This window comes from Staurois parvus, unplaced genomic scaffold, assembly GCF_062004578.1.
Source record: "Staurois parvus isolate SC_StPar_1 unplaced genomic scaffold, SC_StPar_1.0 ptg000068l, whole genome shotgun sequence".
Lineage (NCBI taxonomy): Eukaryota > Metazoa > Chordata > Amphibia > Anura > Ranidae > Staurois > Staurois parvus.
The window spans coordinates 4,442,259-4,458,521 of record NW_028317864.1 but is presented as its reverse complement, the minus strand read 5'-3'; the positions used below and the strand labels follow the sequence as shown (position 1 = coordinate 4,458,521).

The 16,263-nt window shown below is 43.4% G+C and overlaps 1 protein-coding gene across 2 annotated transcripts in view; it reads left to right on the top strand.

Moving 5' to 3' along the window:
• The window catches only part of FUBP3 (far upstream element binding protein 3), a 142,818-nt gene that overhangs the window by 119,220 nt on the left and 7,335 nt on the right, over positions 1 to 16,263 (top strand). For both annotated transcript variants that reach the window (XM_089669038.1, XM_089669037.1), the window contains 2 exons: positions 567 to 640; positions 3,126 to 3,202. In XM_089669038.1, coding sequence (XP_089525164.1) covers positions 567 to 640; positions 3,126 to 3,202 — 151 coding nt within the window. The remainder of the gene's footprint in view (positions 1 to 566; positions 641 to 3,125; positions 3,203 to 16,263) is intronic.

The following is a 16,263-nucleotide window of genomic DNA, read 5'->3' as shown; positions in this document are numbered from 1 at the left end:
ATGTGCAGAATGTCTCCACACGATTTGTCTTATCAGAAGATAAGGGGGACACTGGAAGAAGGGGAGGATCAGAGAAGGCAGGATCAAACAGCATTTTTACACAATGCGGAAGATTAACCTCTTAGGTTCCAAAGTGAGTATAACAAGCAAGCGTTACTGCATATACAGACTAATTTTACTGTTGTGGGTTTAGCAACACTTTAACCGAAAGCCTTTCTGTGACACCCAGGCTGCATACTGGTTTCTGGGCATTGAACTGGCTCACATTAGAACGGAGAAGGTTCATTTTTAATGCCCTTCTCTAGAATGCCCTACTTAAGTCCATGGGCAGCTTGTATCTGATGCTTTCACCCAGGTACTTTACACCTTGTTAGAGGCCCTTTCATGTGCTGCTCAGGTCTTCTGTCTGAAGAGAGCTAATGATGCTGAAAGACAATATTTGCCATCCTTTGTGTTGCTACTTAGCTGCACTCAGCCAGCTACAACTGCTTCTAGCTCAGAAAGGATCTTTTGCTCAAGCGTTTCCTGTGCTGTTGTCACTAAAATGTCTGTGTTCATCCTTTTAGGGCACAGCAATCAGCGGTCCAAGCAGCTACGGGCAGAGTCCATTCAGCCAACCGCACGCGACACCTCATCAAAAGTGAGTGAGTTTTGCATGATCCCTGAATTGAGGTCACACTTTCATTCATATTAGTGCAGTATCATTATACCAATCATACACTGCTAACTTGTATCTGAATGTTAAAATGTTAAAATGCAGTTTCATATTTAAAGTCCCTGGGATATTCCCTCTCACCCTCAGACACGGTTTTGTCCATTTGAATGATTTTGGACGAAAGCTGTGTACTAACGAACAGATTATCATATGATCTCTTTGAGAGTAGTATTTTTTTGTCTGTTTTTCTGATTGTGTGCTAGGCTTTACTGGATTTTCTGACCCACATACATCAGAATGGGTCTAATAAAGCTTCACAACACCCCCGACTGTGTCTTCTGTTCTTTTCAATAGTGCTTTCACTTCAGTGTTTCCACATCTTCCACTAAAATCTTCATCTCATCCCGTGTACATCCCCCAAAAAATAAAAAAAAATCATGTAGTGCAGTCATTTTGAAATTACCATTAAAAATTTACTATATGGTGCGCACATATGTATGTGACAATCACCAGTGATATGTGATTTCTCATCCCTCCTGCTTATCTTCTTGGCAAACATCCGCTTTTGTAGGTTATCAATTCACTTTGAATCCACGTTCTCCTCAGAATCCTTCTTTTCTCATTGTCACTCAAGAAGAAAATAGCTAAAATAGTGTATTATCACCACAACTAATGTACACCAAATAAATTGTGCTTGCAATAAACCATGCTCCATACAGTGCAGTTTGGGAATTCATCGGTACATGCCGCCATACACCACCCCCTTGTGCACAAAACTCCTTACCAGACAGTAATATCAAATCTGATACTCCTCTTGTATATCACTTCAGTTCCCTTATTACACAGACTTCCAATGAGTGAATGATGTATAGGACATAAAAGAAACATTTAAAAACACTTTACCATAAAACTGCTTACATAGATGAAGATATGCAGGTTTCCAATATTCAAGATGGTGGAATGGGCATTTCCAGTTCCAAGGTCAGCATCTGACATCACTTCCTGACATGTTGCATCAATATGTTAAAGTAATGGCTCGCCATGGGCAGTGTCTGGCCTCTGTCTAATCCTTCCCTACACGATCCAAAAAATAAGTAAAAAGTATCCAGAGACCACGATCTGGTAGGGTATTTTTTTTTTTTTTTTCTTTAACACCTCCTCTATTCAAAACTTACAAAAATAATTTGGCTATACAAACGTTTAAGGAAATAGTTTAGAGCTTTGGTGTTGAAGAAGTGGGGGTTGTGGATAAAAATTCGATTGTTTGTCGTGTTGTGAGTGACATAGAAGGTTGAGGCTGGGGTAGGTCTAAAGCTGGCCATACAATAATTGCTCATTGACGGAAAAGAAAAATGAGCCAGTTCCCCCATCTACATATTTGAGTTGAATGGGTGAATCACTCCCGCTTTGCTGTTGTGTTCTGACGGTAGGGAACCTTCCCTGTCATCAGAATACACTGATCTGTGTTGCCAACTAAGCCAAAGGCACTGATCATTCAGTAAACACAGGCTGGTTGTACAGAAGTTGATCGGTAGATCCAGCCATGCCCCATACATGGATCTATATTAATCTGGTCGCTGCTGAACTGGCCAGTCCATGTATGGCTGACAGTGTGTGTTGGAGTGAATTATGTGGTTTTACTGCTAGACACTTTTCTGCTGCAGAAGTTTAAAGTGGACTGGCCCAAAAAATAAAATGTGACCAGACACCACTGTTCGTACATTATATGGATATCGGAAGGGACCATTCACTTTTTAGGATGGCAATAAAAATAACTGGAGCTGGCTCCTATGGGAGAGCTGGTTAACTTTACAGAATGCCCCCGATCAACAATAGGAGCTGCATATCCTGCATTTGCTGAGTGGGTCTGGTTTAATTTTTGGATAAGCTCAGAACTGGGCTTTAGCTAGTTTTTGGTGCTGAGAAGTAATACACCAAGCTCTTGGCACAAAATAAGCATTGTTTTGATGCATGTGAGCAACTTATACAATTTGTCTGGTACAGTGAGACACTTAGCATTTACAGGAAGAGAGGAGGGAAAAAATAAATATATAGTACACCACAAGTTAAGTGAATAACATTGACCTCATTATAATGGCATTGGGATTTATTGGGCAGGAAATAAACATGTTGTCCCTGAAGTTGTGTTAAAAGCAGAAAAAAATTAGAATCGCAGTTTGTTGTGTATGGGGCTCTGTAGCCACAGACTGGTCAGGGTGCCCATTGCTGACCTGTGTCCACAGCTGGAAGCACCTACAATGGGTATGTGAGCATCAGATCTGGACCATGGAGCAATTGCTGCTCAGTCATGTATATTGACTGAAGAATGTTGCTGTGCTACCCCATCAGTATTAGTCCTATTCCAGGCATTTTGATTAAGAATGGTAAATACTGGATTTAGAATATGTTTATGGTTGGGGGTTACTTTAGTCCCATGCAGATTTTGACTGTCATCTTCCTCTCTTTCTAGCGGTCCTCAGGCGTTTTTAACGCAGGGTTGGGGTAGCACTTACCAAGCATGGCAGCAGCCTGCGCAGCAACTTCCAGGTGAGTGGTTGTTTTGGACACTCCAAATTTATTAAAGTGGACCTGTCCGTGAAAACACTTGACGTAAAGCAATAGTAAACTTACAGCATTACCAAATATTTTGAAGTGACAAACTTCTTTCATGTTATCAATTAAAAACTATGTTCAATTCTTTACTCACCAGGCCTTGGCAGCTTAGTTTACATGGTCTCTGGCTAACAATCTTAACTGCTGACTGACCAATCAGCTATGATATGGCTGCCATCATGCACATATAAAACCACAAGCTATACATAGAATAAAGTTGTGGTTTTTTTTTTATAACTTATATTGATAGGATTGTTTACATCAAGGTGATTGCTATACATTGATATCTTAAAGCAGAGGTCTCTAAACTTTCTAAACAAACTGCCGGTTTACTGTCCTTCAAATTTTAGGAAGGCTGGACTGTGACCAGTGGCAGAAGAATAAGTCCTGGCGTCAGTGGAAGTAAACAGTGCCCCATCATTGGTATTAAGGGGAGGAAACGTGCCCCATCTTTGGTATCAATGGGAGGAAACGTGCCCCACCATTGGTATCAATGGGAGGAAACGTGCCCCACCATTGGTATCAATGGGAGGAAACGTGCCCCACCATTGGTATCAATGGGAGGAAACGTGCCCCACCATTGGTATCAATGGGAGGAAACGTGCCCCACCATTGGTATCAATGGGAGGAAACGTGCCCCACCATTGGTATCAATGGGAGGAAACGTGCCCCACCATTGGTATCAATGGGAGGAAACGTGCCCCACCATTGGTATCAATGGGAGGAAACGTGCCCCACCATTGGTATCAACGGGAGGAAACGTGCCCCACCATTGGTATCAACGGGAGGAAACGTGCCCCACCATTGGTATCAACGGGAGGAAACGTGCCCCACCATTGGTATCAACGGGAGGAAACGTGCCCCACCATTGGTATCAACGGGAGGAAACGTGCCCCACCATTGGTATCAACGGGAGGAAACGTGCCCCACCATTGGTATCAACGGGAGGAAACGTGCCCCACCATTGGTATCAACGGGAGGAAACGTGCCCCACCATTGGTATCAACGGGAGGAAACGTGCCCCACCATTGGTATCAACGGGAGGAAACGTGCCCCACCATTGGTATCAACGGGAGGAAACGTGCCCCACCATTGGTATCAACGGGAGGAAACGTGCCCCACCATTGGTATCAACGGGAGGAAACGTGCCCCACCATTGGTATCAACGGGAGGAAACGTGCCCCACCATTGGTATCAACGGGAGGAAACGTGCCCCACCATTGGTATCAACGGGAGGAAACGTGCCCCACCATTGGTATCAACGGGAGGAAACGTGCCCCACCATTGGTATCAACGGGAGGAAACGTGCCCCACCATTGGTATCAACGGGAGGAAACGTGCCCCACCATTGGTATCAACGGGAGGAAACGTGCCCCACCATTGGTATCAACGGGAGGAAACGCGCCCCACCATTGGTATCAACGGGAGGAAACGCGCCCCACCATTGGTATCAACGGGAGGAAACGCGCCCCACCATTGGTATCAACGGGAGGAAACGCGCCCCACCATTGGTATCAACGGGAGGAAACGCGCCCCACCATTGGTATCAACGGGAGGAAACGCGCCCCACCATTGGTATCAACGGGAGGAAACGCGCCCCACCATTGGTATCAACGGGAGAAATAGTGCCCCATCATTTGTATCAACGGGAGAAATAGTGCCCCATCATTTGTATCAACGGGAGAAATAGTGCCCCATCATTTGTATCAACAGGAGAAATAGTGCCCCATCGTTACTATCAACTGGAGGAATAGTGCCCCATCATTAGTATCAACGGGAGGAATCATGCTCCATCGTTGGTATCAATGAGGGAATAGTGCCCCATCACAAGATTCACTAGGAGGAATAGTGCCCCATCCTTACTATCAATGAAAGGAATAGTGCCCTATCATTAGAGAAATAGTGCCCCATCATCGGTATCAATGGGAGACATAGTGCCCCATCATCGGTATCAATGGGAGACATAGTGCCCCATCATCGGTATCAATGGGAGACATAGTGCCCCATCATCGGTATCAATGGGAGACATAGTGCCCCATCATCGGTATCAATGGGAGACATAGTGCCCCATCATCGGTATCAATGGGAGACATAGTGCCCCATCATCGGTATCAATGGGAGACATAGTGCCCCATCATCGGTATCAATGGGAGACATAGTGCCCCATCATCGGTATCAATGGGAGACATAGTGCCCCATCATCGGTATCAATGGGAGACATAGTGCCCCATCATCGGTATCAATGGGAGACATAGTGCCCCATCATCGGTATCAATGGGAGACATAGTGCCCCATCATCGGTATCAATGGGAGACATAGTGCCCCATCATCGGTATCAATGGGAGACATAGAGCCCCATCATCGGTATCAATGGGAGAAATAGTGCCCCATCATCGGTATCAATGGGAGAAATAGTGCCCCATCATCGGTATCAATGGGAGAAATAGTGCCCCATCATCGGTATCAATGGGAGAAATCGTGCCCCATCATCGGTATCAATGGGAGAAATAGTGCCCCATCATCGGTATCAGTGGGAGAAATAGTGCCCCATCATCGGTATCAGTGGGAGAAATAGTGCCCCATCATTGGTATCAGTGGGAGAAATAGTACCCCATCATTGGTATCAATGGGAGAAATAGTGCCCCATCATTGGTATCGGTGGGGGAATGGTGCCCCATCATGGTATCGGTGGGGGAATGGTGCCCCATCATGGTATCGGTGGGGGAATGGTGCCCCATCATGGTATCGGTGGGGGAATGGTGCCCCATCATTGGTATCGGTGGGGGGAATAGTACCTCATTGTCGATGTTGGTGGGAGAAACTATGCCACACTGTTGCTTGCAGTGGGAGGAATAATGCCTCGATGGCTGTATAAAAGCATGCAAAGGGCCGCAGTTTGGAGACCACTGTCTTAAAGGATTCCATTGCCAATGTTTACAGAAATCACAGCCAAAGATGAACTATTAAGCATACTGCAATGGGGCATAATCTGGGGAAGGTCAAGCTCTGTGCCATTTTCCCCAGTTATTATTGGGTGTCATCATTATGTGTTTCACAGCTTAGGTATAGTGGTGCGAGTCTGCTAATCTCAGTCCACATCTCGGACACCGTTACAGTTGTTTCACTGATTTCTGCATTTATTAGTGCTTAAAGGATATGGTTGATCCCAGGATTCCACTTGTTTTAAATACAAAAAACACCCAGAGCACACTGAAATAGTAAAGCTCTCTTTTTATAGATGTGCTCAAAAGTTTGCATACCCTTGGAGAATTGGTTATACAGTATGTACCATTTTGAAAGAAAACATGAGCAAGCAAAACACATTTTTTATTTTTTTATGGAATTCATATTCAGCTATAGGTCATAACAGAATGGCACAATCATAAAACAAAACATGGCAACAAGTAAACAAATTAAATGACCCCTGTTCAAAAGTCTGCATACCCTTAGTCCTTAATACTGTGTATTGCCCCCTTTACTGTCAATGACCGCATGCAGTCTTTTGTAATAGTTGTCTTATCAGGCCCCAAATTCTTGCAGGTGGTAACTGCTCATGCGTGTTGCATGGACCACACATTTGAGATCTCACCAGAGTGTCTCGATGATCTTAAGGTCGGGAGACTGCAGGCATTATGCTTTTGTTGTGCTGGAAAGACAAGAACTTCCCATGTGCAGCATTTCATGCAGAAGAATGCATATTGTCTGACCAGATATTTTTTTAAAACCTGCTGCATTCATCTTGCCATCAATTTTCACAAGATTCCCCGTTCCTTTAGAGCTCTTCCACTTCCTAATAGGTGATTGAACAGTACTTTCTGGCGTGTTCAAGACTTTGGATATCTTTTTATATCTTTTTCCATCTTTCTAAAGTTTGATTGCTTAGTTACGCAGGTCTTTTGACAGTTCTTTTCTGCTCTCCATGGCTCTATATCTAGCCTGCTCAGTGCATCCACATGAGAGCTAACAAACTCATTAACTATTTATACACAGACACTAATTGCAATTTAAAAAGCCACAGATGTGAGGAATTGACCTTTGATTGCCATTTTAACCCGTGTCACCTTGTGTGTCTGTACGAGGGCCAACCATTTCAGGGTCTGTAAACTTTTGATCCGGGCCATTTGGGCGATTTCTGTTTTTATGATTTAACCACTTGACAACCGGGCTGTAGCCAAATGACTACAGCGTGGTTGTCCAGTTTTGGGAGGGCGTCATATGACGTTCTCCCAGAACACGCCTCCAGCGGCGTGCACCCACCGATCTCCGTGATCGCTGTGTCTGACAAACACAGCTGATAACGTGATGTGGTAAAAGGCCAATCACAGCTGCCTTTCACCAAGGGATCAGCTGTCGCAGCGTGAGGACAGTACTGCGGATAACTGGCAATTGTCAGAAAACAGATGTTCCCTGATGATCAGTGCCCACCCAGCAGTGCCCCCCTCCCATCAGTTGTCATAATTGCTGCATATCAGTGCAGCATCATCAGTCCCAGCTCATCAGTGCTGTCTATCCGTTCCACCTCATCAGTGCCTCGTATCAGTGCCCATCAGTACAGCCTTATCAATGCACATCAGTGAATGCGAAAAATTACCTGCTTTATAAAAATTGTGTTTATAGCACAAAAAATAAAACACCCAGTGGCAATCAAATGTCACCAAAAGAAAGCTCTGTGTGAAAAAAATGATAAAATTTCATATGGGTACAGTGTTGCATGACCATGCAATTGTCATTTAAAGTGCGACAGCGCTGAAAGCTGAAAATTGGCCTGGGAAGGAAGGGGGTAGAAGTCCCTGTAGGCAAGTGGTAAAAAGGAGCCAAACAGCTATGTGATCATAAATAGCCTCATATGATCACTATCCTTAAACAAGACAGTTTTTTTTGGCATGATCCGTCATAGTTTCAATATCAATGCCAACATTTCTGGCAGAGTATGCAAACTTTTGAGCACAACTATACTATAGTGATCTTTACTATTTTTCAGTGCACTCTGGGTGCTTTTTGTATTTGAAAGTGAACTGGCCAAATTGAGACCAAGAACAGAAAGGTTTAAAGGATTACAAGTTTGTAAAGAATGCACAAATCGGTGAAGACTTGTTGTTAGTTTCAAATCTGTAACCTGCATTAAGGGGCAGTTCACACCACATGCAGTCTAGTGCGTTTTTTTTTCCTGCATCAAAAACGAACTGATTGTATGTTACATGGTTTCCAATGGCATAGTTCACACCAGTGCGGTCAGTTCCAGTGTGTTCCAGTTCCAGAAAAAAAAATTAGAACATGCTGCGTTTTTTTCTGCACTGTACTGAACTGTGCTGGAATGCAGTAAATGCATACAAAATGCACCAGAACGCACCTAAAATGCACTGGAATGCACATGTCCCTAATTAAATTGAAGAAAAAGATCAGAAAAAATGAACCAACGCGCCAAAAACGCAAATACAAAAACTCATCTGGAATGTATCTGGACTCCGTTTCTATGGTATGAACCGGCCCTTAATCCTTTGTTCTATAGAAGTGTCAATATTTTATATTAATCCAATGGTTTCAGCCGTGATTGGCTTTTTGGGTTTGTAGTCAAGTAACTTTGTATTTTCAAGGGTTGGACCAATAGCAGCATTCTTAACCAAACCTTGGCAGAGTCCTAAAATCAACCTTTTTTTCTATGCCATAAGTATTTGGGAGTGCTGACAAGCAATACACGTAGATTTCCAGCACTCACAATGATTGAATTATTGAACATTCACTTTCTATAGATTTTATGGTAGAATGCAGTTTCTTATTTTGTAACTTATTTCTGTCGTGATGTCATTGTCTCTGGCTACCAAGGGCTTTGGGGATCTTTGACATCAAGAGAAACCGTAGGGAATCTGTTTTTCATTGGATAAACTGAGGATCAGCTTATGTGGCTGTCCCTATACAGTGGCAAGTAAAAGTATGTGAACCCCTTGGAAAAATAACTTTTTCTGCAGTAATTTGCCATAACAATGGCCATAGACGGCTTGTATCTCGGTCTGTTCAGCAGGCAACAGCCACGATTCAAACCATCTATGGGCAGGCTGAATGTACCCAAGTTGATCAATCGATCAACTTGGGTGCAACCAGCCAGTCAGATTTTACATGCGATTATTGCTAACAGCTATTATAGTCACTAGCAGTAATCACTATTCTTCCAGGGGGCATGGCTCTCCCCCGCCGGGTTAACACAATGGCTCCACGGGAGGGATTCCCCCATCAACACTGACTGTGTTGAAGGGAGAATCAAATGATTTTCTTTCTTGTGGCCTGTGGTTGCAGGAAAGAAAATCGCTCCATCTGTGGCTGGCTTAAGTCACAGCAATAGGCAAATACAATGTGCTTAAGCTGATAAACACACAAGAAATTCTAATGATAAATTACTACAGAAAAAAATGGTCATTTGAAGGGGTTCACATACTTTTTCTTGTCGGAGTAGCATTGGTTTATATAGACTTTAAAAAAAGGAATACATACTGTTTTTATTCCATTTAGGTGCCACCACTTTCAGACATATGTGGGCTGTGGTTGCTCTTAGAAGATTAGGCCATGGGAGAGTTGGGTGTCCTTTTGTAGTATTGTTCTACATACAAAAGCGGAGCCTAAAGTCAGCCATACATGGATTGAAATTCTACTGGTTCAGTCAGGACCAGCGAAGATTTGATCCATGTATGGACAGGCTGATTGTACCCAAGTCAATCCATCAATCGACTTGGGTACAACCAGCCTGTTGGGTTTTTCTGTATGCAACCACTGCCAGCGGCTATGGACGCTACCAGTAATCTTTGCGTTCTACTGGCCAGGAAAGCTCACCTCCAATCCCCCCGACAATACTATAATACTACCATTAGGGAAGGAAAGCAACTCAAATCCTCTATCACTCTCTCATACCAACCTACATGGTCCACCTCGGTAACATACAATTAACTGGGATACCCACAGTAATAGACCTATATGGTAGCAGAGTGATAGACAGATCTTTCTGACCTGATAACACTCAGAAAATACAATCTGCTTCCTCATGTGCCAAAGGATTTGAAATGTATGATCCAAAGATCTGCAAAGTGAAACAAAACCTTGCGCATTACCTCAGTAAACCATCATTTTATTAAATTGAGAATAATACTCACAAACAATGAAGTAAATCAAGCATATAAGTCCTCAAAGTAACTTTGAGAGTCTACCCCTACAATGTGACTCGCACAGGCTCTACACTTCTAAAGTTGGCCTGACGCATTTCGAAGGGGGTCCCTTTTTCATCAGAGCTAGCTAAACAATGAGTGCTCTCTACCATATATACCCTGGAACTGAAACTGAACCCTTCCACCTTGGCTGGGAAGTCTCAGGCTGGGAGGAGGGGCAAAGGTGTCTTCAAAACATACATCAAGCACCCAGAATGTGCTTACTTAGTTAGGGCTGTTAAAAGTAATTCCGCATGTCAATGTCTTTTTGGCTTTAAATGGAAAGATTGATTAAAGCCAAAAAGACATTGACATGCGGAATTACCTTTGACGGCCCTAAGTAAGCACATTCTGGGTGCTTGATGTATGTTTTGATGACACCTTTGCCCCTCCTCCCGGCCTGAGTGCCCAGCCCAGGTGGAAGGGTTCAGTTCCAGTCCCAGGGTATATATGGTAGAGAGCACTCATTATTTAGCTAGCTCTGATGAAGAAGGGACCCCCTTCAATACGCGTCAGCCGTACTTTGAGAGTCTAACCATATGATGTGACTCGCACAGGCTCTACACTCCTAAAGTTCCTTTGAGGACTTATATGCTTGATTTACTTTGTTGTTTGTGAGTATTATTCTCAATTTAATAAAGTTATGGTTTACTGAAGTAATGCGCAAGGTTGGTGCGCTTTCTTTTTGTTTCACTTTGCAGTACTGGTCGGGCTTCCCCAGCCTTGTTTAGAGCTGCACAACCTTCTATGCATTGGTGGTCAAATTTTTCAAGTTTTGTTTCCATCCATCCACCCTTATTCTGGGTCATAGAGCGCAGGAGAGGTCCTTTCTGTTTTCTACTGATCCAAACATCTGTCAGACAGCACAACAAAGACTGTGACCGCATCTTCTCTGTGAGAGTTAAGGAGTATAGTGGGGTCACCACACTTCTCCCAGGTTACTCTATTGGTGTATGAGGAAGCAGCACAGTAAGTCATAACCTCTGCCCTGACACCATGGTTCCTGTCAGCACGTGTGCATGCAGCACAGCCTGAATGGCATTATCCATCCCTTCCAAATCCAGGTGCTGCTGTGCAGGGTAGGTCCGGAGACAGTCATGTTGCAGTAATGATATGCAAGTTCCACTGCAACCAATCAGATCTCTGCATTATTTCTGTTTCTTTTGCAAATGTTATTGGTAAACTGCTCTTTGTGTGATTGAATAAGCCATTATAAGCATTTTGGGGGCCTGTAAGCACCCCAGACATAGGCTGCCCTGTATCCATTATATAGTGAAGGTGAGCTGCTAGAGCAGTGGTTCTCAACCTGTGGGTCGCGACCCCTTTGGGGATCGAACGACCCTTTCACAGGGGTCCCCTAAGACCATCAGAAGACACATATTTCCGATGTGTAAAGAGCAGCTACTGTGTAGAAAGCAGCTGCTGTGTTGAAAGCAGCTACTCTGTTAAAAGCAGCTACTGTGTTGAAAGCAGCAGTATTGGAGGTAAAACACTCATGAATTATAATTACTGGGTAAATAATTTTATGGTTGGGGGTCACCACAACATGAGGAACTGTATTAAAGGGTCATGGCATTAGGAAGGTTGAGAACCACTGTGCTAGAGGCACCCAACTCTCAAGTCTCTTCTGTTTATTGTTGCTGCAACTGCTAACAACTAATACTGTATGTATGTTAATGACCACATGCCAGAGCAGAGGGGAATATCCTAAACTAATACATTAGCGGTCATGCGTCTCTATTTTCCTCTGCCGCTATTCAGTTTCCAAGGTGAAATGATTCTTCCCTCTTCCTTCTACACATTGCTCGCACTCTAATGGAGAGTAGTAACATTAGGTGTTGGTGCCATTTATGAAACTGAATTAAAATAAGGTAAAAGGCTGCTTGCATATTAGGAGGCTTTTCAATGCAAAGCTACTTTTGGAGTGTTGGTAGCTGATCGCTTAAAGTGTAACTCTAGCTCAGTTTTGGATAGAGTTTTAAGAAGTGGTGTGACATCCAGTATGATATGTCAGTATATCGGTGATACGTGAGGAAACTGATGGGGTGGGTTGAGGAGTAGAAAGATAGATTTGTGTGTCATCAGCATAGAAATGGTATTGGAAACCATGGGAAGCTATCAGCTGACCCAAGGAAGAAGTGCAGATTGAGAATAGGAGAGGTCCAAGGACAGAACCTTGGGGGACCCCAACAGTAAAAGGAACAGGAGAGGAGGAGGTAGAGTTTTAAGTGACACTGAAAGTGCAGTGAGATAGGTAAGATTCGAACCAATGGATAGTACAGTCACGGAGACCAAGTAAATAGTTTTTTGAGGAGGAGGGGGTGGTCAACTGTGTCAAGGGCAGTGGAGAGGTCTGAGAGTAAGAGTACGGAATAGTGACCATTGGTTTTAGAGGTTAGTAAGTCGTTTGTGAGTTCTAGGAGAGCAGTTTCTGTGGAGTGTTGTGGGTGAAATCCAGACTGAACGGGATCGAGACGGTTATTCGTAGGTTAGCAATAGCTTTCTGGGAAGACTGTTCAGCAGGATATAAAAACTGTTTTGAGAGAGAGACTACCAGGATAATTTCAGATACCTATACCATTTATTTCCAAAACATGCATTTAAATATTTTGTTTTATAACTGGATGGATTTCTTTATCATTCTTTTCTTCACAATATTGGAATTGTAGCTGTGTGGCAGATCAGTTTTATTTATTGCTGTGGGTGTTTAAGATCTGTCATCCTCATTGAAGGGCCATACGACACAGAGGTGCTTGGATGCCTCATGCTTTCCGCATCTATGCAAAAGCACACAATGGAGACATCATCTTTTATTGTAAAATTTCAAAAACAAATGTTTGTAGTTCCTTTTAATAGCTAGTAGAGCTGAGTGCTAGTGACATTTGAGTAAATAGTGCTTGAAACAAATTGGTCTCTTTATATGTTTACTTACAGTTCATTTAACCACTTGACTACTGGGCTATAGCCGAACCATGACTACAGCGCTGTTGTCCAGTTCTGGGAGGGCGTTATATGACGTCCTCCCAGAACACGCCCCCAGCGGTGCGCACCCGGCGCTGTCTGTGATCGCTGTGCCCTTCGGACACAGCTGATCACTACAAGGTAAAAGGCCAATCACAGTAGCCTTTTTACCACGTGATCAGCTGTGTCCAATGACACAGCTGATCACGAAGTAAACACACTTGCTGGTTATCAGCAGCACTTTCGTCATGCTGTCACAGCATACTGCTGATAACCAGCAAGTGTCACAGAGGACATCTGCACTGATTCAGTGCCCTGATTATCTGCAGCCCCAAAAGTGCCCATCAGTGCCGCCTATCATTGCAGCCTCATCAACGCACATCAGTAAAGGAGAAAATGTATCTGTTTGCAAAATTTTATAATTCGAAACGAAGAAACGTTTTTGTTTTTTTGGTGTTTTTTTTTTTTTTTTTTTTCCAAATTTTTTTTTGTTTCCAGCACGAAAAATAAAATATTAAATGCCACCAAAAGAAAGCTCTATTTTTGTGAAAAAAGAGTGATAAAAATTTCATATGGGTACAGTGTCGCATGACTGCGCAATTGTCATTCAAATTGCAACAGCGCTGAAATTGGCCTGGGCAGGATGGGGGTATATGTGCCCAGTAGGCAAGTGGTTAATGTGCTGTATTCTTGCAGAGCACAGCAACAGGTGCTCTTACCTGGTGCTATTCCTAGCTGCACATACTTTAAATCTTACGTTCGCTCCCCTGGTCTGGATATTTTCTCATGCTGTCTATCCAGGGGAGAACCTTGTTTTGTTCCCTATCGTTTCCAAAATGTAAAAATAGGCTGCATGTACACTTTAAGGTTTCCTTCACGTGGATGATTATGTGCATATACAGGATTCCAGCTTCAAGAATCAATGGGCTCTTGTGGCTGAGATGACAGGTGTATCCTAACAGTGGCCTGTACAGAGCAATGATAGGCTGAGAGGGAGCTATCGCTGTTCCTATGCATTTGCACTACCGGCGGTTAAGGACCAATGTCTGAGTGTGGATGCTTCTGTCTGTGCCCAGGGTTCGCTCATCCATCCCTAACCACAGGTAACCGCTGGGGGGTGTGAGTACATGTAAACTGCGTTGGCTCCTCTCAGCCTGTCACTGCTTTGTACAAGTTGCCCATGTGAAGGAGGTCTTACTGACATGCCAAAATGTTTGCTTTTGTTGAAAAATAGGAATTTGGGTTCCTTCCAGCTGCTGGTCAACATAGCTTCTGGTGGAAGGACGCTTACATTCAAGCAGTGATGGCTAGGCTGTCTGAAAAAAAATCTACTGATTATTATTATTTCCTTCATTTGCTTGAATCAGTAGGTAAATCAAATTCACATCCAAGCCTGGTGTGTCCAAACCTGATCAGGTCATTCCACAAAATGGCAACATTGCCCATGTTTTGACAAGGCGTATGCCTTAAGTGGGCTCAAGTGGCTCAGACTGGAAGATGCGGCCTGTTTTGGTGTAATCCTTTTCTCCTTGCTGTTATGTGAGAACAAGCCTTATTGCAGATCCTATTGTTACCCTGGCCATATTGTATGCAAGCAGAGAGCGTCTGTAACCATTCACAGCCCAAATGGTGAACAAATTGAGCGAGTCCATTCACCCCCCACAGCCATCCTAATAAGTGATCTAATCATTTAGAGTTTTATTGCTTCTAACATCCCCCCTTTCACCTCCTACATAAAGCGTCCAATGAGGTAAAACATGCTGGCCTGCAGTCTATTAATTGGCGTGTCCCTCAATGACTTTCCCAAAGAAAAGCCATTGATGGAGCTCCCTATTGTGTGAATTAGCAGGTGGGCACTTTGTGACCCTAAGCCATTCACACATGGACAGGGCCTGACTTGTGGCATTGGTCAAATCTTAGAGGATGGAGCTCCAAGCTCACGTCCGGCACTTTGCTTTCACGTTCCATCTTTCTTAATAAATGTCTTAATGAAAATAACAGTAATTTGGAATGGGTCATTCTTCGAAAAACTCAGTTTGAACGGGTCCAGGCTGAAACACCCATTGGCTTCCTGCAGGGTGGAAAGATATTCGGTATTATGCTTTTTTTTTTTTTTCTTTTTTTTTTTTTTTTCATGCAGCATTATATTGAATCCTTTGTATAAGGCAGCAGATGGTGTAGCCAAGATTTTTCGCAGGGGAAGATAGTGTGGTTCATTTCCTGTTTTTGGGAGGGTGCTCCACTTTCAGTTAATACTGTTGGTGTAATAAAGGCAGGTTACAGTGGCCTAGCAAAAATGGTCCTTTATGGCTCTTACTGTATGTGATATTGCCCTTTGCTTTTCATCTCAACAAATAGCCATGTATGTGCCATGCCATGTGGAAGGACTGTTAGTCAGTTGAACTCTGCTGAAACTGAGCACAGGCAGAATTCTGTAGCTATATAATCGAGATGCAACCTCACCTCTAGCAAGTATGGTCAGGGTGGCCATTGACATCTGTTGGGTGTCACTAGATGTAACTGATTTGGACTTGGTCATATATGACACTTAAGAGGTGACCTCAACCTTTGAGTGACATCCATAGATTCTGATGTCTTACAATTTCAGACAATCATTGCCATTTAAAATATGGTTCTAGTGGTTCAGTCTTTTTTCCCCTCTGTTGATAGCCATTTAAATGTAGTGTAGATCTGATCTAGCTTACCAATGTTTATTACCTTTTTATTGCATTATGCAGATTAGCCACATTATTTTTCCCCCATGTGCTGCTTAACTATAGTGGCAAATCACTGAGCCCCACTAAACTGGGAATCCAAAAGTGACCTTGTGATTTGCACACCAAG